This window comes from Chelonoidis abingdonii, chromosome 2 (genome assembly GCF_003597395.2).
Source record: "Chelonoidis abingdonii isolate Lonesome George chromosome 2, CheloAbing_2.0, whole genome shotgun sequence".
Taxonomy (NCBI): domain Eukaryota; kingdom Metazoa; phylum Chordata; order Testudines; family Testudinidae; genus Chelonoidis; species Chelonoidis abingdonii.
The window spans coordinates 114,757,484-114,785,477 of record NC_133770.1 but is presented as its reverse complement, the minus strand read 5'-3'; the positions used below and the strand labels follow the sequence as shown (position 1 = coordinate 114,785,477).

Genomic DNA, 27,994 nt, shown 5'->3' with positions numbered 1-27,994 from the left:
AGAAGACACTAAGTGTAATCACTGTCATGGATTTTTCTTTTTATAATGGATTCTTCTGTTGCTTCAATTGATAACTTCTTTAGTTTTAAACAGTTTTTAGAGGCACTGACCACAAAACTATATATTTTTCCTTTAGAACAAATTCCATCCTTCATTTAAAAGTGCCATTTCACTCAACTGAGAAAGAGTAATATAATCATTAAAATTATTATAAACTAGCTGCAGTCAAAATGGTGGCGTGGTTTTGGGTTACTCAGAACAATATATGGAGGCTATATATAGACATTTCAGAGAACATAGGTTGGGCAAATAAGCGTTAATGTTGATTTCTGATGTTTTTACATTTTATTTTAAATATGAAAACATTATACATTGAGGTGTTATTTAGAGGACAAATTACACAAGAATTACACATTCTGTGAGCAGTGCACAATAATGAAAAACATTTTTACATTTCAAACATCTTTCTTGTCAGCTTTCAACAAATGAGTAAATTTCTGTTGCAAACAAGTTACAAAGTGCCATTATTGCATTTTTGCAAATTCCCACAAAAAAGGATCATGCTTACTAGGATACTTTTTAATGTAGTAAAGATTAAATCAGAATTCAACTTCTAAATAGTAAGATGGAAACGTTGACGTATTAAGATAATTCAACACACTGAGACAGGTTCAAAGACAGAATGGTCATCCATTTTTAAAAAAGATAATCAATATTCCTATTAAGATTTTTAAGTTGATTCTTGAAGAGTGTGTTGCTAACAGCCAGATCCTAACTGCTTTATTCACACAGATAGTGGGAATAGCGGCATGAGAAAAGGAAGCAAGAATTAATCCCAAGTGTTTGTATTAATAGAAAACCAGTCCATTAAAAATAGTGCCATTGCAGCTGATTCACTAATCTTTCAACAATAACTCCATAACTTTCTATTACCATATGTACTACAAATTTAATTTTACCTATAGGCAGAGGGCCAGAAAAAGGCCTATGGACGAGCTATATTCATTTAAGTCTTCCACGTGGTACATAGGCTTTTTGATGGCCCTCTATGGAAGGGTGAATTTTGGTGATCACTAGAGGACACATTTGCAGACACTGAAATTCATTGGTGTTTTGTCACTGACTTCTAGATTTTAAAGCCTGTAGTTTTCATTGTGTTGGGTGGGAGGGGGAATTGTGAAAGATTGACTGGTTTAATATATGAAAGGTTGAAGGTGAATGTAAAACAAACAAGCTCATGTTACTGAAATCTAGAAATTAACTTTCTAGAGAGGAGGCAATTTATCTTTTTCAACAGTTACAATTCTTTTGTAATCAAGAATCTTAAATTTGTTTGTAAGATCACAAAAACATGGAGAATAGGCATTTTTAGACATTTTTTTCATAAAGTTTTACAACTATATGGCTTTATCTTCAAAGTCATGACTTCATGAGACCAGCAAAATTACCTGCAAGTAGGTATTATTCATATGATAAGGGCTGCAGGATTACGTCCATGCTTTTTCACTAAAAACTGATAACTATAGAATATAGCTGAGTACATAAATGTGTCTCTCTCACCTGAAGGATCTAATTTTTTATTATTAGAAACCGCTTCAAGGTGTAACATTTGTTGAGCTAAAAAAATTTGCATCTAGTATCCACCTTTCTTTGGGGCAGGTGATTTGGATTTCAGTGCAATTGTGTCACATTACCAAAATACAACTTTATCCAGATTAGGTGACTACACCTCATTTTATCTACCTGGGAACAATCCTGTGCACAGGTATATATGCTACATTTTGGTACCTGACAAACTTAACTTAAGGATACCTGCCAACCCTATGGGGTTGCTGTTGTGTCTTACTGTATAGTAGTATGTGTCCTCCAGTGAATCTGGGAATGGTGTTACAGTATTAAACCTTAAAATTCATTGATATTGTGATGTGACTCCCATAGAAAACAGACAGTTGGGGCACCATTTATCCACTACCATGAGATACTTTTAGTGACAAACAAATTTGTTTTCAAACTAATTTTGAGTGGCTGTTAAAAGCCCAAACAAACAAAGCACACTGCAGAAGTAAAAGTTCCGTGAGGTAAAAACATTAACAGTGAGATACAGCAAATTTTATCCAAGGAAAAGTATAGTTCTCAAACTTTCACTTTAAAATTATATCAAAATTAACGTTCATCTCAAGGAAAAGTCTGATTTTTTTTCAATATATTTTTCCTAAATCTTATCTTTAACTACTTCTAAATATACATCTATAAATACTCAACAATATTACTAAAACTTAAGAAGAGAACAAGAGAGTGCAGTCAGTGTCTACCTTTCTCTCTCTCCTTGAGGAGTTGAATGCCGATTTTCCTTGACTTTTACACATTGATTTCTGCCCTCTCTCTGAATCAGGCAAGTGGAGAAGGAATGAATGTTTAAACTTTTTACAACAAAATATTTTAAAAATCCAGGCTTTGACCTTACAATGAACTCTACACCAGTAGATCTCTACACCTAGTGACTTCAATGGCGGCAGCTGTCCCCCGGCTTTGGAACGGATTGAGACTACTGATTTGTTCTGTGCATTTATGATTCATGAAATAATTGATTTGATTTTTGGTTTTAATTTATAAGAAATTTTGTACTATGCTTTACAAAAGGAGAGTTCCTGTTTCCAGCAATAATGTGTGTGTACATACACATTCATACAGCTACATTTTTAATGGATTAGAACACATTTAAACCATGAAAGTCTTAATGTAGGTCTAAGTTTTCAAATAGTCTTCAACTTTTGAAAAGATGACTATGGATATTTTTTACATACCTGACTCTGCTTAAGAAAACATACCTATTTTCCTTTGTTCTAATTATGGTCCATATCCTTCCCACTCGGTTTTTTCACTGTGGAATGATAAAAAGAGTAGAAAGCCCACTCAATGGCTATAAATCTGTTGACGGCTGGTGAGCTCAGACCATCAAGCATCTTCCCACCCCTTAATCTGGTTTTTGGGTGGGAAACTCCCAATGAAAACAACTCTGCATAGTATTGTCTTCTTGCAAATTATAGGGTAAAGTGTGCAAAAATGAATGTTGATCCTGTCACATTTAATTATCGGAGGTTCCTTCTTCCTGCATGTAAACCTGAGAGGGACTTGGAGTGTTTTGGAACCAGGTGTGGGTTGAGATGCTGCGCCAGCAGCAGTCTAGACGGTATATTGTTAGGGAGGATAGGAATAGTCCCAGGAAATATCATGTAGAGTCTGGCCCTCTTTGTAAATACCCAATTTCTTTGTTACCTTCAGATGTAGCAAAATCCATGGGTGAAAGTCCAAACTATCTGAGACCCTCTGTGGGCCGCCAAACCCTATTCTAAAGTAATGATGCTGTGCAGAAACCCTGTAATTTCACTCCATAGGTTTTTCCATCTCACTACAGCCCACTTGCGGTATTTTTTGCAAAAGAGGAAAATCTGACTGTATGTGCTTGTGTCCAAATATGAATTTTTTTTAAAAAAAAGGCTGTTATATCCTGCTGATAGTTAACAAATATTCCAGGGCCTGGACCTACTGAAGTAAATGGCAAAACTTTCACTGACTTCAGTAGGACCAGGATTTCACTCCAGGACTATACTGAGTCATCTCAGTCTATTTTATTTTAAAAACTGCTGTTTTAACGTATGTAATGGGCGGGGGGTGCGGGGGGGTACTGTGTTAATTGGCTCTAAACTTTATTTTTGCTTACACTGATGTAAAACGTTTTAGTGTGAATGACAAGTATGAGTAAAGGTGGATATTTGTTAATATTGCTATGAATGTTTACAATGAAAGAGCTTCTCTAGGCAAATCTCTTGCTAAAACACTTAATAAAGTCTCACACGGTAAAACAAACTCAAACACTTGAGATCAGATATTCAAGGGTATTTAGGGGCCTATGGATGCAGCTAGGAGCTTAGTGGGATTTTCAAAAGCACCTAGGTGTTTAACTCCTATTAATGGCAAGTAAGGCACTTTTGAAAATCCCACTAGGCATCTAGCTGCATCTTGAGGCTCCTAAATACCCTTAAACATCTGCCTCATAGTGTTTTCAAAAAGGCAAGAGGTAAACAACTTTATTTTCATAAGTTTAGTTACTCATATACAAATATCACATTTATACAGTGATAGAGTTTGTTTTTGAACACACGTTCAGCAACATTTTTCTGCAGTTTAATACACACGGTGGCCTAGATTTTTTGGGAGAAAGTCCCCTCCTTGTAAGAAAAGGAGACGAAGATCTAGAAGATGTTTACTGGGAGGCTTAGAGACAGGGGACCTGTGGTGCTCATTTGCCTCTTTAGACAGGTTTCCTTCTCCATGGGAGAGGATGCTTTGACCCAAAGTTTCCACAGACAACAAAATCCTACTTGTGGTATCATCATGCTGTATAAGTAAAATGGTACTTGAGTACATTCAGATTTTAATAATGGCCATTTAAAAATAGGTATGGTCCTGAGTAACCACTGTATACTATAGTTAAAGCTGTGGAATGATTTCCCACTTCTGGGATCAGGTTTGTTAGTGGAGACAGATGTGGCAGAAAGGGGTTATTGTACAAAGAAGTGGGCCTTCAATTTACAAACCAAGTTGTCAGCAAAAAAAGCATTTCTATTCTACTAATTAATATGTGTAGTTTTTATTCAGTATTTTTAATGTGTACTTTTAAATATTAAAATTATGCACAATTTTGAGTCACTTAAGATGTTCAATTTAACATGATTTATATTTTCCACTTTCAAAGCTGGTTAATGACATTTACTTTAAAATAAAGCAGCAGTTTTATTTGGGGGTGAGTAAATTAACTTAATAAATAACCAGTAACATCACTCTCCACATAAAAATAAATTGTAGTAGTCTCCTTGTAAACATCAGATTGTGATTTCCGTAATGTTCCATTATCTCACTAGCCATTGAAATGTGGCAACTTAAATGTATACTTTGATTATACAGTGAACTACATTGAGTAGAGGGTGCATGAAAAAAATAAAGTGGAAACTTATCAGTTTCTTACAGGGCACCTGATCAAAATCTGTACAAAAGATAAGAATATTTTAAGATAATTACTCATTCTTTAACGTAATAATATACAGTGCCACCTTCTATAAATGTACCTATATGTTCACTTGCCAATAGAACAGTAAACAAACCAATATTTTAAACAATTCTTATAAATTATTTGGAGCTATTTTTTTTTTACCACCACTCTCCAACAATGTACAAAAATAATACTACAAGACTATCAATCAGTCTGACCTACCCCTCACTCCACAGAAGAGCAGAGGCTATAGAAATAGAGGTTCTTATAATCAATCATCACTGTAGATGTCTCCAGCAAATGGTAGGTGCACATGACTGCCTGTGACATTGGGAAGTCGAGACAGATCAGGAAGGTTCTGGATGCGTGACCTGAGTTCTTTTCGCACCTGGGATACTCTGGCTAACTTGCGCTTGTATTCCTGTAATGCAAAAGTAGTTGACGTTAGATTATTTTTCAGTCAATGTTGCTTTCATGGTAGGATTTTCAAAATCTCATCCACAGTGTTTAACTGACATTTCCTTGATAAAGATTCTCTTAAGCAAGAGAGGTAATTAAATATGTTTGTATAGGTTAGGAGTTAGACAACCAGATATTTTCCAAGTAGAGTTCATCACTTGCTGGAACCAGTGTTTGATTCCCAGATAGCTCAGGAATCACAATACTGCTCAAGAGATTGATTTAGGTCACTGTACATTTTGTTTTGGGTTTTTTTTTCTTTGTCCTGTGACTAAACAAGAAGGATGCCCAGTCTTAGATAATACAGTTGTAGAAATGTCTACATGTGACTAATAGCATGGGATTATTCTGAGACATGGTATTAAAGCGACTTGTGACTGATTTTCTTCTCACTTGCCCTGTAACTCTGACATTCAGAAAGTTACTTGTCATTTACACTAGCAAGAGAGCTGCAGCCGCTCAATTCCTCTCAATTAAAGCACTAGAAATGCCGAGCGGGATTGGCCAAATGTCAAAAATGGTTAGATTGAAGTACAGGGAAGCTGAATGATTTGTCCAACATGCCACTGGGAATTAGAGCAGAGCAAGAAGTAGAACCTATCTTTCCTGCTCTCTGCTGTGCTCTAAACACTATACAGCTCTTACATGAAAACACTGGAAACTGCAGCTAATGACTGCTGCACACTCCTAGATTATCATTTTGATAACACTTTTTACAGCAGCTAGGCAAAATGTTTAGAATTCAGTGTTTTGAAGTATAACCAAATGTATACATTAAAAGCGTCTGTACTGCATATATATTAAGTACATATAATTGTCCAATTACACTAAAAATGACATCTGACTTCTGTACAGATAGGCATAATTATTTGTGAGACATTTCTCTAATCACTATATTACAAGGATTACTTTCAAAGTAATTTGTAATACTGCAAGTGTATCTTCCATTATTATATTAAGCACATATCCACAAGATAAAGAGTTGTTAATCACAATAAAGGCCAAATGGTACTCACCTTACCTACACAACTGTTTATTGATATGTATTTAGAACAGCACTCATCACTGAGGTATCTGAGTGCCTCAGAATGTCTTGACTAAAGTAATTAGATCTTGACTCTATCTGAATATAGGTTAACCATTTGTAAATCATACAATTATTTACTGATTTGTGAGGCCTCTTCACATGAAGCAAGATGCTATATAAGGCATATATCTAACGCTTTAAAACAGCACACAGTAATATACCATTTCTAAAATATCTAGCAGGGTGGGAAACATTTGCAGATAAGCTTTAAAAGTGCCATGAGTCACTAGTGCAGAGATTGTAGTTGCAACTGCCAGCTAGGAGCAAAGTTTATATACACCATATACATGTCCACACAGGACACTGATCATGACATTTACAAGGTATGGAAAATAAATTTAAACACATCTCTGTATTTGAGTAGTACCTAAACAGGAGATGGACGAATAAAGAAGTCTGATCCAAAGACCATTATATTAGTCCAGTCACATGGACCTAGATTTTAGCTACTGACCAAATCCAAGATCTCCAGATTTTAGAAAGTTTAAACCACAGGTAATAACATGACCTTGTTAATACACCAATATGGGTGGCAAGTAAACTGGTGTCAAAGAGAAATCCCAAGTTCCTAATTAGAAGTTAAACTCATAGGTGCAAGGAGTTAACCTCAATATAATGAGACACGGAGATGAAATACTGGCCCTCAGCCCCAATCAACAAATCCTTTGTTTTGTTAATATTAATTGACACAGAGTCACAGACCATCCAAAATGACGTATCAGGCAATGTGAGTTTCATGTAACCCAAGAGGGTCAGAAAACAAACATAGTTCTTAATGTCATCAAAGCAAAAGTGATCATTAGCAGTTCAATCAGAGTCCCATGAGGTACTAAATGCAGTACAAATAATACATGATCTACAGTTAGGAAACAGAGCTTCAAACATTTGCTGACTCTATACAGAACAAAGCTGTATTCACATTACTATGTTTCTATTATATGAATTATAAGAAAGCTCTATAGAATTGCATATCACTTGCTGAAAGGGGGAAAAAAAGATAGTGGTCATATTTGTCCAGATCACCTTGTCGGGAAGAGGCTCTGGAGGTGGAAAATGTAATCCTGATTGGGTCCTTTGGACACTACAGCAATACAATGTACTGTTTATATTTTATGTTACAGTGTATCCATATTGGATTGACTCTGTACACACATAGATACAAAGACATGGTCCTTTGCAACAAAGATCTTAAAATCTAAACATCTGATGATGATCTTATGCTTTCATCTCCATTTGTTTCTAGTCCAGTATGCATGAACACACGCTTGAGAACTCTTTGGTGATGTAGGTGGCAGAAATGTCCAATTAAAGGAAAGAATAAGGATTATGGTTCACAAAGGCAAATAATTTGGCAATATGTATAACATTTCATTGCATTAGGTTCACTAGTTTCGGAACACAAATGGGTAGAGATCCAACACTAAGGTACCAGATTCTAAGGAGCTGACAGAAAGCTTGAAGCCAGTAGATTTGGCTTCAGTAATGATATAAAAATGATATAAAACAATGCAGGAGAGGTTCAGTGAAATTCTATGCAAAACCAAACTGTCCAAAGGAGCTAAAAATTGGCAAAAAGCCTAAAACCACCTAGCCAATATTAATGGTAACCTTTCCTTAAAGAGAACTAATGGGCTTCGCACTGGATAAAGCCTAATTCCAAATTGCTCCCGAAAGCAAGAAAGAATTGCTTGACACAACACTAAAATTCCCTTCCACTTGTAACAAAGCATTCCCATATTAACATCCATCTCAGGAATATTTAACAAAAGCTTTTTTCCATTATAAACCTCATGTAGGACTAGCATTTCCATTACACAGAACAGATTTTATGAAGCAATAAATATTGTGGAATCCAATTACCTAATTTTTCATGTACTTCCCTAACACAGTCAACTAAAATTCTGAATTTGTCCAAATGTTCATAGTGATTTTGGGTGCCCAACTTGGGGTGGAGGCCAATTTTCAGAGCATACATGTTCAGCAGTTTCTAGAAAAACAACCCCCATGAAGGTGTTTCCAGTTGGGAAATCAAAATTGAGATATTCAAAATCACTAATCACTTCTGAACATCTTGGCCTCTGCACTCTGAATGTTTCTACACAACTGCAGTCATCTAAGCATCCCTGGAGTGCTGTAAGATTGATAATAAACATGCAAAATAAACTATTATTAAACATGTATACAATGATTTGCTATTTTATCATAGTACATATTACATAATGGTGCGTACATGTCCCTGGAGTGCTATCAGAGTGATGTTCATAGATTCCAAGCCCAGAAAGAACCATGGTGATCATCTAGTCTGACCTTGTGTAAAAAAGACCACAGAACTTCCCCAGAATTAACTACTAGGGCATATTAAACCCGCAGAATAAACTACTACTACTATATATACGCAATCATTTGCTATTTTATCATAGAACCTAATGGTATGTACACTTACATACACGTTATGTTTATGTCAGGGTATTCATTGTAGTGTTATCTAATGGATAAAGCAAGACTAGGTGAGTCAGGACTTCTGGGCTTTATTCCTGACACTGTCACTGAGCTTAGAAACGCTGCACAAATCACATAACCATGAGTGCCTCTGTTTACCCATACTTAAAAAAAATCCTTAACTTTTACCTAAAAGTCACATTTAGGGAGTATTTCATATTATATACCACTAATTACAAAGTCCAAGATAGATATCCATTAGTGATGTCAATACTGAAAGCGTTTGGATCCCTTCTTGGTTTCAAAGATTCTTATGAAGGCCAACAAGGGTTAGACACTTGCGGTATAGCCTTTCACCTTCAGAAAGGAAATAAAACATTTATTTATGGATTACATCCCAACTGAAACAGAACTCTTCACCTCTCCTACTGCAATTTTATTATTAGAAAGGGGAGACTTCAGGGTTAGAGGAGTGAGATTACCCTAACCAGCCATCAGAAAGCTCAATGTGTCTTAAATTTGACAAGAGTCAAGATCAGCCTGCTTTCCAGCATTTAACATAAATCAATTCTTGAAGTACCCGAAAATTTAGGGCATTAAACTGAGTTTTGGTATATTTAGAAAGTTGTATACAAACAACTACAGACAAAAAAAGTATAGTGAAACCTCAGAGTTACAAACAGCACCATTACAAACGGACTAGTGAACCACACACCTCATTTGGAACTGGAAGTTCTCAATCAGGCAGCAGCAGAGACAAAAAAAAAAACGAAAAGAAAAGAAAAAGCAAATACAGTATAGTACTGTGTTAAACGTAAACTACTAAAAAAAAGGGAGAGCAGCATTCTTCTTCTGCATAGTAAAGTTTCAAAGCTGTATTAAGTCAATGTTCAGTTCCAAACTTTTGAAAGAACAGCAATAACTTTTTGTTCAAGTTACAAACATTTCAGAGTTATAAACAACCTCTCTGAGGTTCTCTATTGGTAGTGTATTGCTGCTGCTGATGACTTTGAGGTGCTACTGTATGTTAAAAGAATCTTATTAAGCTTGAAAAGTCCAGAACTAAAAAGTTAGGAAATGCCAGGAAAAACATTGAGAAAAATGGGGATCCAGTGGAAAAATATGTGATCATGTAAATAATGACGATATTATAATGCACATGAACAAGTATGGGGGTAAATTAAGGTTGCATAGGCAACCTTAATTCTGACATTTCCCAACTTTTGAGTGCTTGACTTTGCAACCTAAATTATGTTCTTTTAAAGTAGGTTTTATGTGTGCAATTTCCTAGGTTTTCTAAAAAGCAAAATGAAATAAAAAATAAAACATAACAAACCAACCCAAAAATACCATCCTCTGGCATCCTATTTACACCTACATGGACTATAAGCAGGTTTGAAGGAAACATTAGATCCAGTACACAGACCTCTGCCACTGGAGCTACAGAGTAACTGACAGCAATAGTAGGTTGCCATCCACTGTGTGGAGCAGCACTAGAAGGAGATGAGACACTTTAACAGTAGGTTTCACAAATATTTGTTGACAGCAGAGGAATAGTGAGACTCAGGAACTGGGGGTTCCATTCCAGGCTGTGGAGAGGACTGTGCCCTAATGGGAACAGACTCTTCTGCCCATTTCCTCCAAATGTAGCCTCTTCTGCCCCCTCCCCTCCAATCCATCCTTGTCTCAGTCCTGTCTCTTTCATACCCTTCGCTCCTGGTCCCAGACCCATTTTCTTTACCTAGCCAGCCCAATTTTCCACACCTCACGCTTACGTATCCCAAACCCAGTCGTCTTACCCAGCAAGTCTTGGTCTCATCACTCCAAACCCCCCATTGTCCCAATCCATGTCCACCCAACTCCAAGTCCCAGTCTCCTTGTCCCATCATTTCCACTTTCCCCTACCACTAGCTCCTTGTCCTCAGTCTCTTTGTCCAACCAGCCCGTTTCTCACTTCCCATCTCCTCATCCAATTTTTACTTTTCTCTTAGCCTGGCTTCCCTTCTCCACTGGCTCCCCGTTCCAACCTCACTCCCAGGCTCCTTATCCAATTTCAGTGGCTCCCTCCCTCAGCTCTTTGTCCCACTCTTTGCCCAACTAGACCCAGTTCTCCTCCCAGATAACAGTTCCTTCTCAGATCGGTCTCCCCTGCCCACTGGCACAGTCATGTGACCAGTGGCACTAGAATAGGTCATAAGTAATCTCCTGGTTGTGACTGAGTTTTGTCTCTTTTCCTATAGTTCTGTTATCTGTATTTTGAAGAGGTTATGCTAGTTAAGAAATTGGCCATAAATATAATCCCATATCCCAGAATGACAGATTCCCAACAGATGCTTTTAATTTCACTAAATATTCAAACCTTGATCCCTTGTCAAAACCACTGGGAAGTTCTGAAACACCATAGTTAACACAGGATTAGTCATGGAAGAACAGTACTGAGTAAATGGACTGGAACAGAGTATTAACGCTGATTCACTGTACAGTGAGAGACAGGTACAACCACTAAAGGTCAGCAAACTTTCGAATTGAGAGCAATGAAAAGGAAATTGCCTGCAGCATAGAGACAGCTTCCCAAATCTGTGACTTACTGACATTTGGAGCCATTCAAAGAAAATGAATTTCTGAAAGCTAAAGTGGGCCAGCTTGAAAATAGATTTGATATTCAAAACGATGAATTTGTTCTTCTCCTTTAGAAAAGCAGGTTTTCACAAACTTGTTTAAGAACAATTGTGTGAAATATAGGCACAAATATTTACTGTATCAATTAGTATCAGAGGGGTAGCCCTGTTAGTCTGGATCTGTAAAAGCAGCAAAGAGTCCTGTGGCACCTTACAGACTAACAGACGTATTGGAGCATGAGCTGTCGTGGGTGGATGCACCCACGACAGCTCATGCTCCAATACGTCTGTTAGTCTATAAGGTGCCACACGATTCTTTGCTGTATCTATTAGCTGAACTTTAAAATCGCACCTGTTGGACATATATACTTCATTTCAAAAAGCGTTTCCTGCAGGTTCTCATGAAGCACTGAATTCTACCCTGAGATTCATGCACATAACTCCGACTTAAGCAAAGTTATGCTTGTGTGTCCAAGTGTAAAAATTAGCTCCAGGACTTAAATTGAGCATTTAGCAGAGACAACTGTAGCCTATTTGAAAGTAAGAAATTATATATTGCTTAAACAACATTCACTATTGTGAAGAAAAGAAAAAAAAGAACTGAAGAAGCAATTAAGGTCACTAGTCAGGGAATTTATCCCTTAGTACCCAAGAAGCCTAATTTATGAAGTACCAATTTTATTTTCTCCCATTTAAATTAACCTGTGGACAACAGAGGAAGAGGTGAAGAAAGGAGGTGGACTGTCTGATTCAACAATATCCTTTTGACTCAAGAGTGGGATATTTTAGGTTGAAATAAATGTAACTGATTAAATTACCTCCTAAAAGGGTATGAATTCCTCCTTAGCTCTTTGCTATGGATATGCACAATCCTGTTTGCCTACAGGTAGCCATGCTGATGTCAATGCAGAGCTCATTTTATCAGTTTTGGGCAGGCCTCTCAAAACAAATTTTTGCTCCCTCCCACTCCTCTTTCTCTAAATCATAAATAAATCCTATCCACCATGAACTACTGTGTACATTGACAGCCAGAGGATTCTGGGAAGATTCAGTGAGAGAGTCTGTTAGGGCTTCCTTCAGTTAAACCAATTCATTGTATGTACAAAAGTCTGTGTGGGAAATCTTTGTGTCATCACTAACCCCTTACTCCAGGTAAAACAGAACCAGCTGTCTGTGCTGATGTCTATGCAAAATTACCAATATATCAAAAAAAGTTTCAAGAAAAAAATCTCAAAATAGACCACAGCCTGGGATCCACCAGACCCTCAGCTACTAAAGGATTGTGTGTATGCATTCTGGTAAATGTTACCACTTACAGTACTCCAGAAGACTGGAAAAGGGCAATCATAATGCCAATCTATAAAAAGGTAAATAAGGACAACACAGGGAATTACAGACCAGTCAGCTTAACTTCTGTATCCAGAAAGATAATGGAGCAAAATAATTAAGCAATCAATTTGCAAATATCTAGATAAGAATAAGGTGATAAGTAACAGTCAGCATGGATTTGTCAAGAACAAATCGTGTCAAACCAACCTGATAGCTTTCTCTGACAGGGCACCAAACTTTGTGGACAGGGGGGAAGAGGTAGACGTGGTATATCTTGACTTAAGTAAAGCTTTTGATACTGTCTCACATGACTTTCTCATAAACAAACTAGGGAAATGCAACCTAGATGGAGTTACTATAAGGTGGGTGCAAAACTGGTTGGAAAACCGTTTCCAGAGAGCAGTTATCAGTGGTTCACAGTCATGCTGGAAGGATATAATGAGCGGGATTCCGCAGGGATCAGTTCTGGATCTGGTTCTGTTCAATATCTTCATCAGTGATTTAGATAATGGCATAGTGAGTACACTTATAAAGTTTGCGGACAATACCAAGCTGGGAGGGGTTGCAAGTTCTTTGGAGGACAGTATTAAAATTTAAAATGATCTGGAAAAACTGGCGAAATAGTCTGAAGTATATAGGATGAAATTCAATAAGAAAAAATCCAAAGTACTCCATTTAAGAAGGAACAATCAATTGAACACATACAAAATGGGAAATGACTGCCTAGGAAGGAGTACTTCAGAAAGGAATTTGGGGGTCACAGTGGACCACAAGCTAAATATGAGTCAACAGTGTAATGCTGTTGCAAAAAAAGCAAACATCATTCTGTGATGTATTAGCAGGAGTGCTGTAAGCAAAACACAAGTAGTAATTCTTCCGCTCTACTCTATGCTGATTAGGCCTCAAGTGGAGTATTGTGTCCAGTTCTGGGCACCACATTTCAGGAAGGATGTGGACAGATTGGGGAGTCCAGAGAAGAGCAACAAAAATGACTAAAGGTCAAGAAAACATGACCTATGAGGGAAGATTAAATAAACCCAATTTTTTCAATCTGGAAAAGAGAAGACTGAGGTGGGGGACATGATAACAGTTTTCAAGTATGTAAAATCTTGTTACAAGGATGGAGGAAAACTGTTTTTCTTAACCTCTGAGAATAGGACAAGAAGCAATGGGCTTAAATTGTAGCAAGGGAGATTTAGGAAAAAAATCGTAACTGTCAGGGTGGTTAAGCACTGGAATAAACTGCCAAGGGAGGCTGTGGAATCCCCATCATTGGAGATTTTTAAGAACAGGTTAGACAAACACCTGTCAGGAATGGTCTAGATAATACTTAGTCCTGCCATAAGTGCAGGGGACTCGACTAAATGACCTCTCGAGGTCCACTTCCAGTCCTATGATTACACACATTACCTAACAATAATGACCTCATTTATGAGTAGATTGATATATCTCCATTTTACGTGAGGGGATAGCAAGACAGAAGAGTTCATTACACCCTGGTTTTCAACGATGATGTGCATCCACAATCCCGTTTACATCAGTGGTAGATATGGGTGCTGACCATCTCTAAAAATCAGGCTACAAATAGGTCCTACCAAATGCACAGCCATGAAAAACGCATCCCGGACCGTGAAATCTGGACTTTTGGGTGCTTATACCCTATATTATACAGATTTCATGGGGGAAACTAATGTTTCTCAAATTGGGACTGCTGACCCAAAAGAGAGTTGCAGGGGGGTTGCAAGGTTATTTTCGAGGGGTTGTAGTATTGCCACCCTTACTTCTGCGCTGCTTTCAGAGCTGGGTGGCTGGAGGGTGGCTGCTGTTGGCTGGGTGCCTAGCTATGAAGGCAGCACCTCCCCACCAGCAGCGCAGAAGTAAGAGTGGCAATATCATACCATGCCACCCTTACTTCTGCGCTGCTGCCTTCAGACCTGGGCAGCCAGAACAATCAGTCAGAACTGCTGACTGAGGGCCCAGCTCTGCAGGCAGCAGCTCTGCCTTCAGAGCTGGGCTCCCAGCCAGCAACCAGTGCTCTCCAGCTGTCCAGCTCTGAAGGCAGCACACAAGGGTAACAGTACCTCAACCCCCAACCCTACAATAACCTTGTGACCCCGCTCCTCACACAACTCCTTCTTAGGTCAGGATGCCTACAATTACAACACCATGAAATTTCTGATTTAAATAGCTGAAACTATGAAATTTATTATTTTTAAAATCCTGTGACCATGAAATTGACCAAAATGGACCGTGAATTTGGTAGGGTCCAAGCTATAAGTGATTTAACTAATTAATCTATTTCTGTGTGCAAAGCAAATAGGGTTTGACCTATGTTAAATCTGATTATTACTATCCTATTTCCCCTTTCAGGAGCACAAATAAGTGCCCTTAGGGACCCTGATGTAACTGATTCTTTAGCTTTTTAAAACTTAAATTAGAGTTTGGCTAGGGGTACTGTCCAAAGCCATATTCTGATTAGCTAGATGAACCATTCTGATGACATCTCACACATGCATCGAGGGACAAATCCAGTTGTCTAAGGGGAGGGAAGGGAGCCTTTCATCAGGCCACACAGCAGCTACAGAGCTCTTCCAAAGAGGCTTCCCTATCCCACTGACTGAAGTAGACTCTGCGCTGGGAGTACGAGAGAAAGGTGAGAAGAAAGGGAGGTACTACACAACAGCGACAGATCCCCTGGCTAAACCAGATCTTGAGTCCGCTCCCTCCTCTCCCCCTTCCCCCCTCTTCCATATATATGCTACTAAGAAGGAGCTATGCTCAATGCATGGGCTTCATGTCTCTCATATGGACCTCTGCAGTCCCTGCACCAGTTTCACAGCTATCAAGGCAGGATTTGTGCCTAACTCCCAACTGGGCATTGTTCCCCTCCTTGAAAAATAAAAACACTATCCTTAATGTTAAAATCAAATATAAGAAAGCTGTAGATGGTGAGGGTAAAGACAGGCAGCTAGAGGGAATGGGGAGGGCAGGGCACTGGAGGATCACATCACAATTTTACACTCTTCTTGCCTTGGCCTGAAGTGTCAAACTGACCTTACAGAAGCAGTTTGTGCATATCCGGCCACTTTAAACTCACTTCCTGTTGGAACCACTAAACTGGAAGCTGTTCAATAGACTGAATTTTGTTTTTACAGTATAAGATGGGATAAAAGTGGCTGCTGAACCATAACCTACTGATGGAAGTGCAGCTGAACCTTTAGGGATATAAACAGTATAGGGAACTTTAAAAAGAGAACAGAAGGTAGAAAAAATGAAAATATATTCAAAATAGCAGGGAAAGTGTGTTTATAACTTTTCCTCCCAACTATTTTCTCTCGTTCTTGTACTATTAACTATTCTCCCCAAAACACACCTGAACTAGGCAACAATGGCCTGCTCAGGCATATCCTATTGTGGCTTCCAGCTATATTAAAGAGGGTCCAGTGATCATTTTAAAAATAGTGCTATTTTTCATTATTGGAATGTTTAACTCTTTCATCTACAAAAATGTTGTTGGTCAAAGTTTGGTGCAAGAGAGCAGAGGACGGTCACTAGAGCGCACAACAGATACACAAACACACTGGTTATAAATATGATAAATTCACTGCAGCTGTAAGCGGATGCAGTTCCAATGAATTCAAAAATTGCCAGCAGTGAATACAGCCCAACACCTGTAGAACTGTCTACATGATATGAAGGATATCTTTGGAAATGTGAGTAGTTCAATATACAATGGCTCTGCTGCTATGGTGTTCTAATTTAATGTTTCTCTGTCAATAATAGATGACCAGCTACTTTTGGCTTGTTAACAAGTCTTTACAATAACTCTGACCTTCCAGTTTATTAGAGGCTTTGGAATCTCCTGTGGTTGAATTTGGTTGTTTCTTTGTTTGTAGGTTTTGATTTACACTCATCCTTAGGGATGATCTGGCCTTTGAAGAACAGGCTATTATGGCAATACAACAAATTAGATATTGTTCAGTGTTTTTATTGCTATGATTCTTCACAGTTGCTCATAAAAGTGTACTTCAATAGACATTTCAAAGACCAAAAAATAGGCCTATGGTAAGGGAAAATTATTTAGTCCTTCTGAAAGCCATGTATCTGAATGTTAAAAAAAGTGACTATGCAGTAGAGGGAAACAAAAAAAAAAAGTATGTTTGTGAAATGTAGTATTACAAAAATGTTCTTGATAAGCAGATCTCATAGATTCTTCCCTGAAGAGTTAGCCCACGCTCTTACTCAGATATTATCCCTAACTCCCCACCCATCCTCACACAAAACTCCTCACCCACATTAAATCCAAGCTAACTGGGAAGGCTGGGTGGGGGTTAGAGCTTGAGTTCCACTTTCACTCAGGCTCATAATCCACCCACTATGCTGTGAGGATTCAGACTAAATCACTAGAGTGCTGACAGTCTTTCAATGTCTTCCTACAACTCCCCCAACTACCCAGAAAGACAAGTTCTCCCACACTTCACTTGGAAAGAATCATAGAGCAGATCAGCTTACCACAGCTCTAAAGACCATGGAATATGCCCCCAGAAGTCTTAGCAACATACATAGGGGTGCATAGTATTTGTGAGGACACAGCAACTTGGGCAGGGCTTTACAGTGTGGTTGCTCGCATCCAGATTAGGCCAGCCTAGATGTTGATCATCCAGGCTAACTCTCCAGTGAAGACGTATCCTTCATCCCGCTGAGCCTCAGTTCCCTCTCTGAAAAATGGGGATGATAGCTCTCCCCTTCTTCACAGGGATTTGTGAGGATACATTAAAAAGACTGCAGGGCACTCAGATACCATAGTGATGGGGACAATATAAATACCCAAAATGGATAATACAGTAAAGAGCCATATCCATCTAAATACTTGTTTCATATTCAATCCATGATACCAGTAGCTGAAAGTTATTACCAAACAATAGCTTTAAGTTGGCCTCTATTTAAATGAAGTTGTTGATCTCTGACGAGTTTCACTACTTGGAAGTCTCAGGGGAGAAACCAGCAACTAGGTATGGGGACTCAGTTATTCGCTGATCCTTAGAGGTGAGCTCACCAGATTAGACACACATTTGTGGGCAATCTGGGATTTGTCTTCTTTTCCTGTTCTGTGGTGAGGTAAGGTTGGTCAATCTACAGGCTCTCAATACCACATCTTTCATGCACATGAAAAGAATTTAAAATTGAAAAAGAAAAAAAAAATAATTTAGTCTCCTCCTGGTCTGTCTGTGGTGCAGGAAGTCTCTTCGTCCATCTTTGTCAAAAGCAGCAAGCCAGAACCTTGTACTTGGTTTTCAAGGAAGTGCTAGCAGGGAGGCCTGGCTTCTACACGAGCAGATGCTTCAAAAGGACATGTCCAGGCTCAAGGGTACGGCAAGAAATCCGCAACATACAGGACATACTAGGTGGGGGGAAGTATGCTGCTGCTTTTCAAGGGAACAATAAAATGTGCTCAGCACTACATTCTTCTGAGCCTACCTGAGGTAATGTACCCTGTGCCAGGGCTCTAGTATTATATATGTGACTTGCCACTTTCCTTTCATCCCTTTGTGCAACTGCATCAGGAAAAGGTAAGATTTCACCTACAATAGGGAGCATAAATATATCATGAAGCATTTGACACAAAATTAAGTAATTCTACTATGATTTTGATAAAAGTCTACCTCAAATCTAACACGCAATTTTATTCTAAAAAGTGCTGTAAAAGTGACCTCATAGGGTCTCTCAACATTTCCCATTTCACAAGTGCTCAGTTTACAAGTTCAAAGATTACTTTTCTAACTGGTAGCCTAACAAATTCAAACTGGGATTTGAAAGTCAAGCCAGGTTCTTTCCTCCTCACACACAATTCTCAGTTGTAAATGTTTGGCAGGCCAAATTAGGCTCTCAGTGACACCTGTGCTAACCCAGGGCTACAAAACTATACAACTTTAGTATACTGTGAGATTCCACAGGTATAAGTGACTAGCCCTGTAATTGAAACTTAGCAATTCTGTTGATGGCATACAAAAAGGAACCTCTGCCTGAGTAACAGAAATCAAAAGTAAAAACTTGCTTGGTCACTAAAGTTACCTATATGACTGAATACCCACACAGTGCAGATCTGAGAGTGAAAAAATGAAGCTTGCTTACTGTAACAAAGGATATTTGAGATGTGTGGTCCCTACCTGTATTCCACACATAGGCATACATGCACACCATGCACCTGAGTTTGGAAATTCTTCAAAGCAGCATCCGTTGATCCACACATGCACAGTAGTTCCCCTCATGCCCCTCACCAATGGCATGGAAGGCAGTGCCAGTTAACGTCTCTCCACTGCCTTCTCTTACCGCAATCCAATAAGATATGAAGCAGAGGGGATGGAGGATGGGTAGTGGAATACAGATAGGGCCCACACATCTTAAAGAACCTCCAATTATAGTACATAAGCTCCATTTCTTGAGTGATGATCCCTATGTGTATTCCACACATGGCTGACTGGAGAAGGGTGTGAGGAAGGTGGCAGCAGAGCTGCTTATAGTACTGCCATTCCTACAGCTGTATCTGCAGTCACTGCTTGCGGGGATAGTCAACAGGTGGACCACTGGCCAAATCCAGACCACCAGACATTTTGATCAGATCCCAAAATCTTTTTATTTACTTATTATCGTTACTATTTTTTAAAAAAATATTTTATCTGGAGTCTGGACCTTGACCGAGAAATTTGGACCTTGACAAAAAATAATTGACTTCTCCTGGACTAGAGCGTAGTGTGTCTCACCCACGTGGACAGAATTCCAAATTACTGCCCTGCAGCAGTACACCTGATAGGGATGAGGAAAGGCAGCTTGTGCTTGCATGAAGTGAGCTGTAATACCCCCAGGAAGGGGATTTTTTTGGTATTTTGTAACATTCTAAGATCCCTCTGAAACCCACTTAGAAATCCTCTGGGAGGATATGGCTTGCCCATGCAATCTTCCTACTATGGCAATGAAGAGGAGGAACTGGAGCAGCGTCGACTCACCCTGTGTTTTATGCCTTTGGTCAGGAGCATGAGGGGAGTTACAACTGTGACTTTGCAGGTCAATGGACACTTCTTTGAAGAATTTCCAGACTCAAGTGCATGGCACACATGCATACCACATGTGGAAAATACATAGGGGCCATCACTCAAAGAAGAATGTGCTATTTTTACATAGTTACTTTTCAGAGTAAACTGTAATTTAAATAAATGTGTGTTTAGTTTTGAGGGCGCACTAGATGTTGCAATGAGCAACAACAGTGGCATAGAATATTACAAAAACAGACTGTTCACTGAAATATTAAAGGACAGAGAAAACATATTATTGAACTAGAAAAGCACATTATGCAAAGATGGACAGACTACTTCAATAAACAAATAAAGCATTTTGCAACAGATTAGTAGTAGTAGTTCTGTCATGACAGATTTAGAGGAATACTATGAATTTGTCTTGTGGGTAAATTATTTAAAAGTTGTAGATCCAGGCCTGAGCTTCCTTTTATTGGCAATATTTTAAGGGTAACTTACAGACAATAAGTATTCAGATTCTTCCTCAGAAAAGTCCATCTCAGCTGTTGTAATTATTTTTCAGCAATGATTTGCTTTTTACCAAGAAGGTCTAATTGAGCTTCAGTGGCTTTCTCTTACTCAGATTTAGACAGTGCTTCAAGCCCATGTAAAGAACCTTTTGATCTAACCATTACACCATTTAAGTTAGTATTTTTAAAACAACTATATTATATTTAAATGCTACTTTTTACATTAATTTAAATGGTCAATTACCAGATTTTCTGTCCTGCCTTTATGCTCCAGCATTTTATAATTGAAAATAATCCAGATCGGAACTAAGTAAAAGATTTTGCTAATCTCAGCATAGTCCCTAATCCACATTTTCTTATATTAATGATAGATGTTTTAATTTTTATATACCGGTACTTTTTGGCTAGTAGAGCCTGCAACACAAATTTTAAAATACAATACCATGATTATCCTAATGTCAAAAGAACAAATACATTTGGCAATTTAGTTTTTTAAATAACAAGGAATTTTTAATTTGATTCAAGGATATGACTTGTTCCATTCTACAATGTTCTATGTAACTGATGTTCAAATAATCAGAATTGTTCTGTAACTCAATGTGAATGATTTCTCAGGGGTTGGAGAGAGAGCTATGTCTCTGCTGGTGAATGAGGACATGTAGGTTAAAAATTCCAACAGCCGCTGAGTGTGTTCAGTTACTCTGGATCCTACTCACTGACTGGAAAGAGAACCCAAATCAGTGTCAGCTATTTTGGCAGCAGGTTTTTTCAGCATGACTTGAAAGGGTTCTGACTAGAATATGTGCCAAACCACCACCACCCCTTTCTCTTCCCTCCAGCCCCATGAGGCAGACTCTGTCCACGAATGGAACAGCTGAAATGCTTCCTGTCATCAAAGGTGCATGGTAGAGATTTGTGGTGCAATTTACTCCACATCTGCCTATATTATGGATATATTCTGCTTCCAACACATTCACATACCTTCTGTGAGTGTCATTAGAAGTGATGCATATGCATCAAGAGAACACTTTCTAGCCCTCTGGCTGGAACACACTTTCCTGGGGTTTTTGGAGGACATTCCAGTTGGCCCTGAGTTGCCAAGTACAGAAGCATTCTTCCAGGACCAGCACTAGCTGAACAATGAAGATCCCACTGGATTCACAGTTCAGCTAGAGAGCTGTGACTACTAGCATAAGGTGGCAGTGGATACAGAGGAAGATCTCCTCTGCTCCTCACACAACACGTTCACTTCTCCTTCCTCTCACTAGAAGGTACAAGACACTGATCAGCCCAGGGAAGCACCAACCCTGCTTGAAGCACACCAGCATACTATGTTGCTTTCTTTTGGACACGTTGAGAAAAGGTGGCTAAAGAACTGAATGCAAAAGTTAATTGTTCTGTTTCCCTTCCCTACTGTGCTATGGTTTTCTCTCCTCTACAGGCTGCTTTGTGCAAGTTGAGCACATGCCAAAACTGTTAGTCTCACATCAAGGACCTTATGCACTACAGTAAGTCAGAAAGTCATATGGATCCTGAAGACTGCACCACATGTTAAAGTGAACACTCACACCTACACCATACAGGGTTAAGGTAGCATGCCATACCTTGCTAGCCCATATAAATTACTTATGGGACATCAGCAAGAATGACAATGAGGAGAGGTTATAGCAATGGATTATCTGGATAGCCCAAAAGCAGATAGGACACAGAAGCAAGAAGTTGGGGGTGACACTGCTACATTCAAACAATACACAGGGAGAAAAGAGGGGACAGGCTAGGTGTCTCCAGGGAAGTACTCGGTTAGAGGCCTGGATTCACATAAGGCAGACAAAACTGGAGTTCTGTTGAGGAAAACCCACCCACATTGGCAGATTACTCAGGAATGGCTAAGGTTTACAGACCCTCATATCCACAGGAGACAGAACACTTGGGCACAGTATCTATTTTTGGGTGATACAACCCTTATTAGTCTGCCTCTCCTCCGTTCCATGGGCCCTCTGCCTTGGAGGACAGAGGGTCCATGACGATCCCATTCAGGAGATACACATTTCTTTTTTGGAGGAATGAAGGTATCACAACTAGGGTCTTACCTACTGCTATGGTATCAAACAATGCAGGAGTCCCCATAGCAGAGGAGAAAACTCAAATAGCTGATTAGTAGGATTAGATGGAGATAGGGAGTCATTTTCAGCCCTGGAGGCTGTGTCTAACTCTCTCCAGGTCTTGGATTCTTCAGTGAATGCCTGGCCTTTGGGGCTGTCTCTCAGAAGTGACACCCAATGAATATTGTTTAATCTATTATCTATCCTTTGAGAGACAGAGTACAGGGACTGACCTGACCTGAAGGATGGCATGGCGAATTATCAATTGTTTGACCACACGGTCAGACTAGACATGGTGTGTGAAGGTGGGGCCCCATATGGCAACTAACAGCGTAAACACCAACTGCACACCCTCCAGAGTGAACTTCTGTTAGTTGGAAAATCACTTTTATTTTTACAAAGTCCTGGGCTGTTCAGTCTCCTGCAGTCTAAACATTCAGTACTTTCCTAGTGGGTGATCGGGGAGACTCGTTTACTGTCAATTGCACAATAACTACATGTCTGGGAAGGTGGAGGCCTAAGGACTCTAGGGACTAAGATGGTCTGTTGGATGTATTCCAGCAAATAAAACTAGATTGGATTTCTGACGTTTCAGGGTGTTGAACTGGTTACTATCACCAGAGAGGCTCAATGCTCCAATATAAAGTAGGCATGAATATGGTGATTGATATGTGAAAGAAAGTCACTCAATCATCTAGCAGTGTTACCAACTTTTGCTTTTAAGGCAGTGGCTTGTCCAAACTTTCTGTTAGTGTCTCACTCTAGCAACGGTTGAAGCCTATTATCTTCACCACATGCATCAGATGTCTATTTGAAAAGTTAGCATAGTTTTCTGGCGTGACTCTCCAGTATTCTAAAGGTTAACAAGGTTTCACCCTACTGCCCTGAATGGTGCTTTTACTCAGTTATGCTGCTATACTCAGGCATCAGCAATTATTTTGGAGTGACTTGATTCAGGTGTTGGTGTCCACCAACGGGGTTTGGAGAAGGGGTTTCCTAAGGACATAATTTTAGCATTTTTTCTTCTCCATTATTTGCTATCTTATGTCTATTGTCCTTTCAAGAATGGCTCACAGCCTTGTTCATTCACCCCATTTTCAGATAGAAAGGTATTAGCAAATTGGTCTGAAGCAAGCAGAACCTTAACATATGTTTGAAACACTTTTACAGGATGTGATATCTGGGAGTTATGGAGAGTTCTTCTGTGGGGTTTACTGCCCACCAGACTACAGCCCGAGCAGCAGACGGAAAGCTTTATTGTTGCAGGTCCTCATACACTTCACTATAACAGTATCTTTTTAGTCAGAATGCATTTGTGACCCAAACCCAGGCAATAATTTTATCATCTCATGATGGGAGAGCTGGCCTACAGTTAGTTATCCTCTACCTCAGGAGAGACTTGGTGGCAAAAATACCTGGTCTGATGCAGATAGGACCCTATTAGTCTCCTAGAGGCTTAATTTCTCTAAGGTTGAGTAGAGGGTTTGTTTGTTTTATAAGTGGAGAAGGGCTGGGGAAGAGAGGCAGTTTCCTCCACATGTAACTAGAATTAGGTCTTTACCCACTGACCCTCTTTAGAATACCAAGGATAATATTTTCAGAAGTGCCGACATCCCATTTACAAAAAAGGCTTAAGACCAGATCTACCGAGCTATTTAGGCACCGCTGATATTCTCAGACGTACTGCTCAGCTGCTGCCTAACCATGTAGGCACCCTAAATTTCTACCAGTAGACACATGCATTAGCCACATAAATCCTGATGCCACCTCACAGCTGAATAGCTGCTCAGAGCCCTAGCACAAGGCAAAGCAACATCATTTTAAAACCAGCCATTCCACTGCCTCTGTCACCAAATGTCACAGGCCTTGTCTATACTACCAAGTTTTGTTGCCAAAAACTGCCTTTTGGCAACAAAACAGCAAGATTGTACACACGACAATGGGACTTTTGTCACAAAAACTACCCAGTTTTGGCAACAAAAAACTTCCACCTCTATGAGAGACTTTTGTCTTTCCCCCTCCCTTTATTCTTGACAAACAGCCAGCGTAGACACTGCTGATTGTGGGATGCTGGTGGAAGCCAGTTCTATCAACAAAACAATGCCTGCCCTGAGTGCTCTGCTCAGTGTTTTGATCTTTGCTGCCACGCAGGCACACGCCCCCATCCCTTTTCAAAGCTCCCAGAAAGTATCTGTGTACCGCTCCATTTGGGGTACAAAGAACAAATCATTAGAATGCTCCTGTCTGTCCTGCACTAGGAACAGAGCAGCAGGCAGACTGCTGCTGCTGGAGGAGGCGAACAGAATGTTGTGCTGTTTTGCCATTCCTCAACATGGAGAACTCACAGAACCTACTCATGATGCTGCTTTAAGCAGCTGAGGAGGCTAGGGGAGAATTCAGAGAATCCCAAGATCCGCAGCGATCAACTCTTCCTTCCCATAACTCTGCACTGTGGGATACAGACCCAAGATGCATTGCTCACCCTGTCAATGATGGTGTCCCCAATGCGGACAAGATCTGTCAACAGAGGGAGCAAGTGTGAACACCCTTTGGCGATTTTTGTTTTGTCAACTTGTGGGTGTTGACATAAGTTTTGTCAACAAAAGTTGGAAGCATAGACATGCTCTTACATTACAACTACTGGATGATGCCTTGCACAAGAGGGAATGGCCCAGAATATCCAGTAGCCCAACAGTTTTGACCTTCCTTTAAACTGTGGGAGACTCAGAGTGAATTCCCACTTTGGAGCAGGGACTTGAAGCCAGGTTTCCCACTTCCTGGATGAGTGCCCTAAGCATTGGGCTATTTCAGGGGGGTAGGCAAACTACAGCCCGCAGGCTGCATCCAGCCTGCAGGATTGCCACCCCCGTGGCAATGCAGGTCCCATGCTGCTCCCAGAAGCGGCTGGCATCACATCCCTGTGGCCCNCAACTTTAGGAGAAATGATGTTAAGCCAATCCAATTTCCCCATAAGAATTAATGTAAACGGCCTGCAAGCACTGCCCCCCACAGCTCACATTGGTTGGGAACAGGGACCTGCGGCCAATGGGAGCTTCGGTGGAGGTACCCACAGGCGAGGGCAGCGTGCGCAGCCCTCCGCCCCCTTGTCCCCAGGGGCCACAGGGAGGAGCACCAGTGCCAGGCCAGGGCAGGCAGGAAGACAGGGAGCCTGTCCTGGCCCCGATGTGTGCCACTGCCACCCCGGAGCCGCTCCAGATTAAGTGGCACTGGGCTAGAGCCTGCACCTGGAACCGCTCCTGCACCCCCAACTCCCTGCCCTGAGCCCTCTGCTGCACCCCTACCCTCCTCCCTGAGCCCCCTTGTACACCCTGCACCCCTCCTTCACTCCAACCCCTTGCCCTGAGCCCCTTCCTGCACACCACACCGCCTCCCACACTCCAACCCCCTGCCCCTGCCTACAGTCATGGCCTTACATGCTATTTTCCCACTCAGATGTGGCCCTTCGGCCAAAAAGTTTCCCCACCCCTGAGCTAGTGCATAACCTGGGGTGGGTCTCTCAATCTCTCCTGTTGAAGCTGTTCTACTTTGTATAAATAATTAAAATATTCATGGGTCAGAGAGACCATAATACTGCAGCCCAGTGCTCACTTAGGGCATTTACTTCTTCTGTGACAGACTCAGGTTCAAATTGGGAATCGAACCTGGGTCTCCCACGTCATGTGAATGCCCTAGCAATCAAGCCAGAAAAGTGCCTGAATTAAGTCAAATCTAACTCCAAATGACGGTTTACAGCTGAGAGCCCCAAGCAGGGTAGGCACTTAAGGCCTAGATCAAGGGGAGTTAGGGACCTAAATACCTTTGAAGGTCTAGGTCATAAGCCCTCCTCTTTCCCCTACTTTTTGCTCCTGGTCATCTTAGGTGGTTTCCCACTCAGCTTGCTGGCTTCTGAGGATCTCGGAGGCGTCTAATGCTCTCCAGACATCATACAGTGAGCCTGAGTTCCTAACTCAGGGGTAAGAATCCAACTAGGTGGCAGGGCCCTAGAAGTTAGCCATTGCAATGCCTAAGATCTAGCCCTTAGGAACCAAAGTTTCACTAAAAGTCAATGGAACTTAGGCTCAACAGTAGCTAAATCACTTTTGAAAATGGGGTTAGGTGCTCTTGAGAATTCTACCCTTTCTCCTGCAACATATCTGCAACCTAAAGCAGCTAGTGCCCCATTTAAATTCCACTACCCACACCAAGCCTTGGGGCAACAAAGCCCTCAAGCCATGGTTTAGCTATCAGCCTGGAACCAAGCAGCCCAAAATCCATGTACATTTCACTGGATAGTTACAGAAAACAATTTTCTATGGTGTTTAGGGTGGCTAAAGCTTACAATTAATTTTGTGTATTAGGCATTTAGGCCTAAATCTAATCTTGGTCTCATTGGAGTCACTTCAAATAGTTTGGGCCTTTTTCTAAATATAAAAAAGAGGTTTTCTGCTCTCCTAGCAGCAGTTACCTCACTCCAAATTCAGCTACAGATTTAGAAGGAAAGTGGCAATTTCTCATCTCTCCACCCTCAAATTAACTTCAGCAAAGCAGCAGACAAGCCCAAATGGGTGGGGACTTGCCCCCAACATTCAATTTCTCAACACAAAAATTGATGATGTTACTGAGGGTAGTAATCTGTGATTAAGGATAGCGGCTTGGGGCCAGATGTGGCAACTATTTAGGGACAATAGGGCTTGTGAAGGTGGGCTATTCTGATCCACAGGAAGCACCCAAACAGTATATCTGGCCAGGGACTGATGTTATGCTAAGTTTACTAGTTAAAAAAAGCTGCAGCTTGTTTTTCTTCCCAGTCATTCATTCTCATAAAAAGAAAGAATAGCACTAGTTGGTTGCTGGGACCTAGCCTACAAATCGTTCACTTCCAGCAATTACATTTTTTTAATTGAATATAAATCAGGAAAAAATCAAGCCATTAAGATTTTCTTTGCCATGTAGACAAGCTAAACACAGTTCAGCAAATGACCGATTTCACACACATGGGCAGCAAATCTAAACTATCAAACAATGGAATTTGACATTACTGAAGGAACTGCACAAGAGGAGCTTGTTGATCAGAAAAGGGGACACTATTTCTGCCTATGATAGGAACGAAACCTAGAAAGATTAATGAAAGCTCCCATTGCTGTGAAATAACTTATGGACTATAGCTTGCTTCCATTTTTTCATTAGAATTAGTACTAGAAAGGAGCTGTGTGTATAAAGTATTTTATGCCTCAGACATCTCAGGTGATTACATCACAAAGGGAAAAAAGGTATAGTTACTTTTGTATTAATATCACATACCATTAGAGTCCAAATCCTGTTCAACTTTTAGGAGTTTGTTTTCACAGTGAGCATTAAGAACTCCTCTGT

General features: G+C 40.1%; 2 protein-coding genes across 12 annotated transcripts in view; both read right to left on the bottom strand.

Annotated features, from left to right (window-relative positions):
- Window positions 1–27,994, bottom strand: part of FHOD3 (formin homology 2 domain containing 3) — a 1,052,879-nt gene that overhangs the window by 169,303 nt on the left and 855,582 nt on the right. The window lies entirely within an intron of this gene.
- RPRD1A (regulation of nuclear pre-mRNA domain containing 1A) overlaps window positions 327–27,994 on the bottom strand; it is a 65,065-nt gene continuing 37,397 nt past the window's right edge. For both annotated transcript variants that reach the window (XM_032764071.2, XM_032764074.2), the window contains exon 7: window positions 327–5,471. In XM_032764071.2, the coding sequence (XP_032619962.1) occupies window positions 5,322–5,471 (150 nt within the window). In that variant the 3' untranslated portion in view covers window positions 327–5,321. The remainder of the gene's footprint in view (window positions 5,472–27,994) is intronic.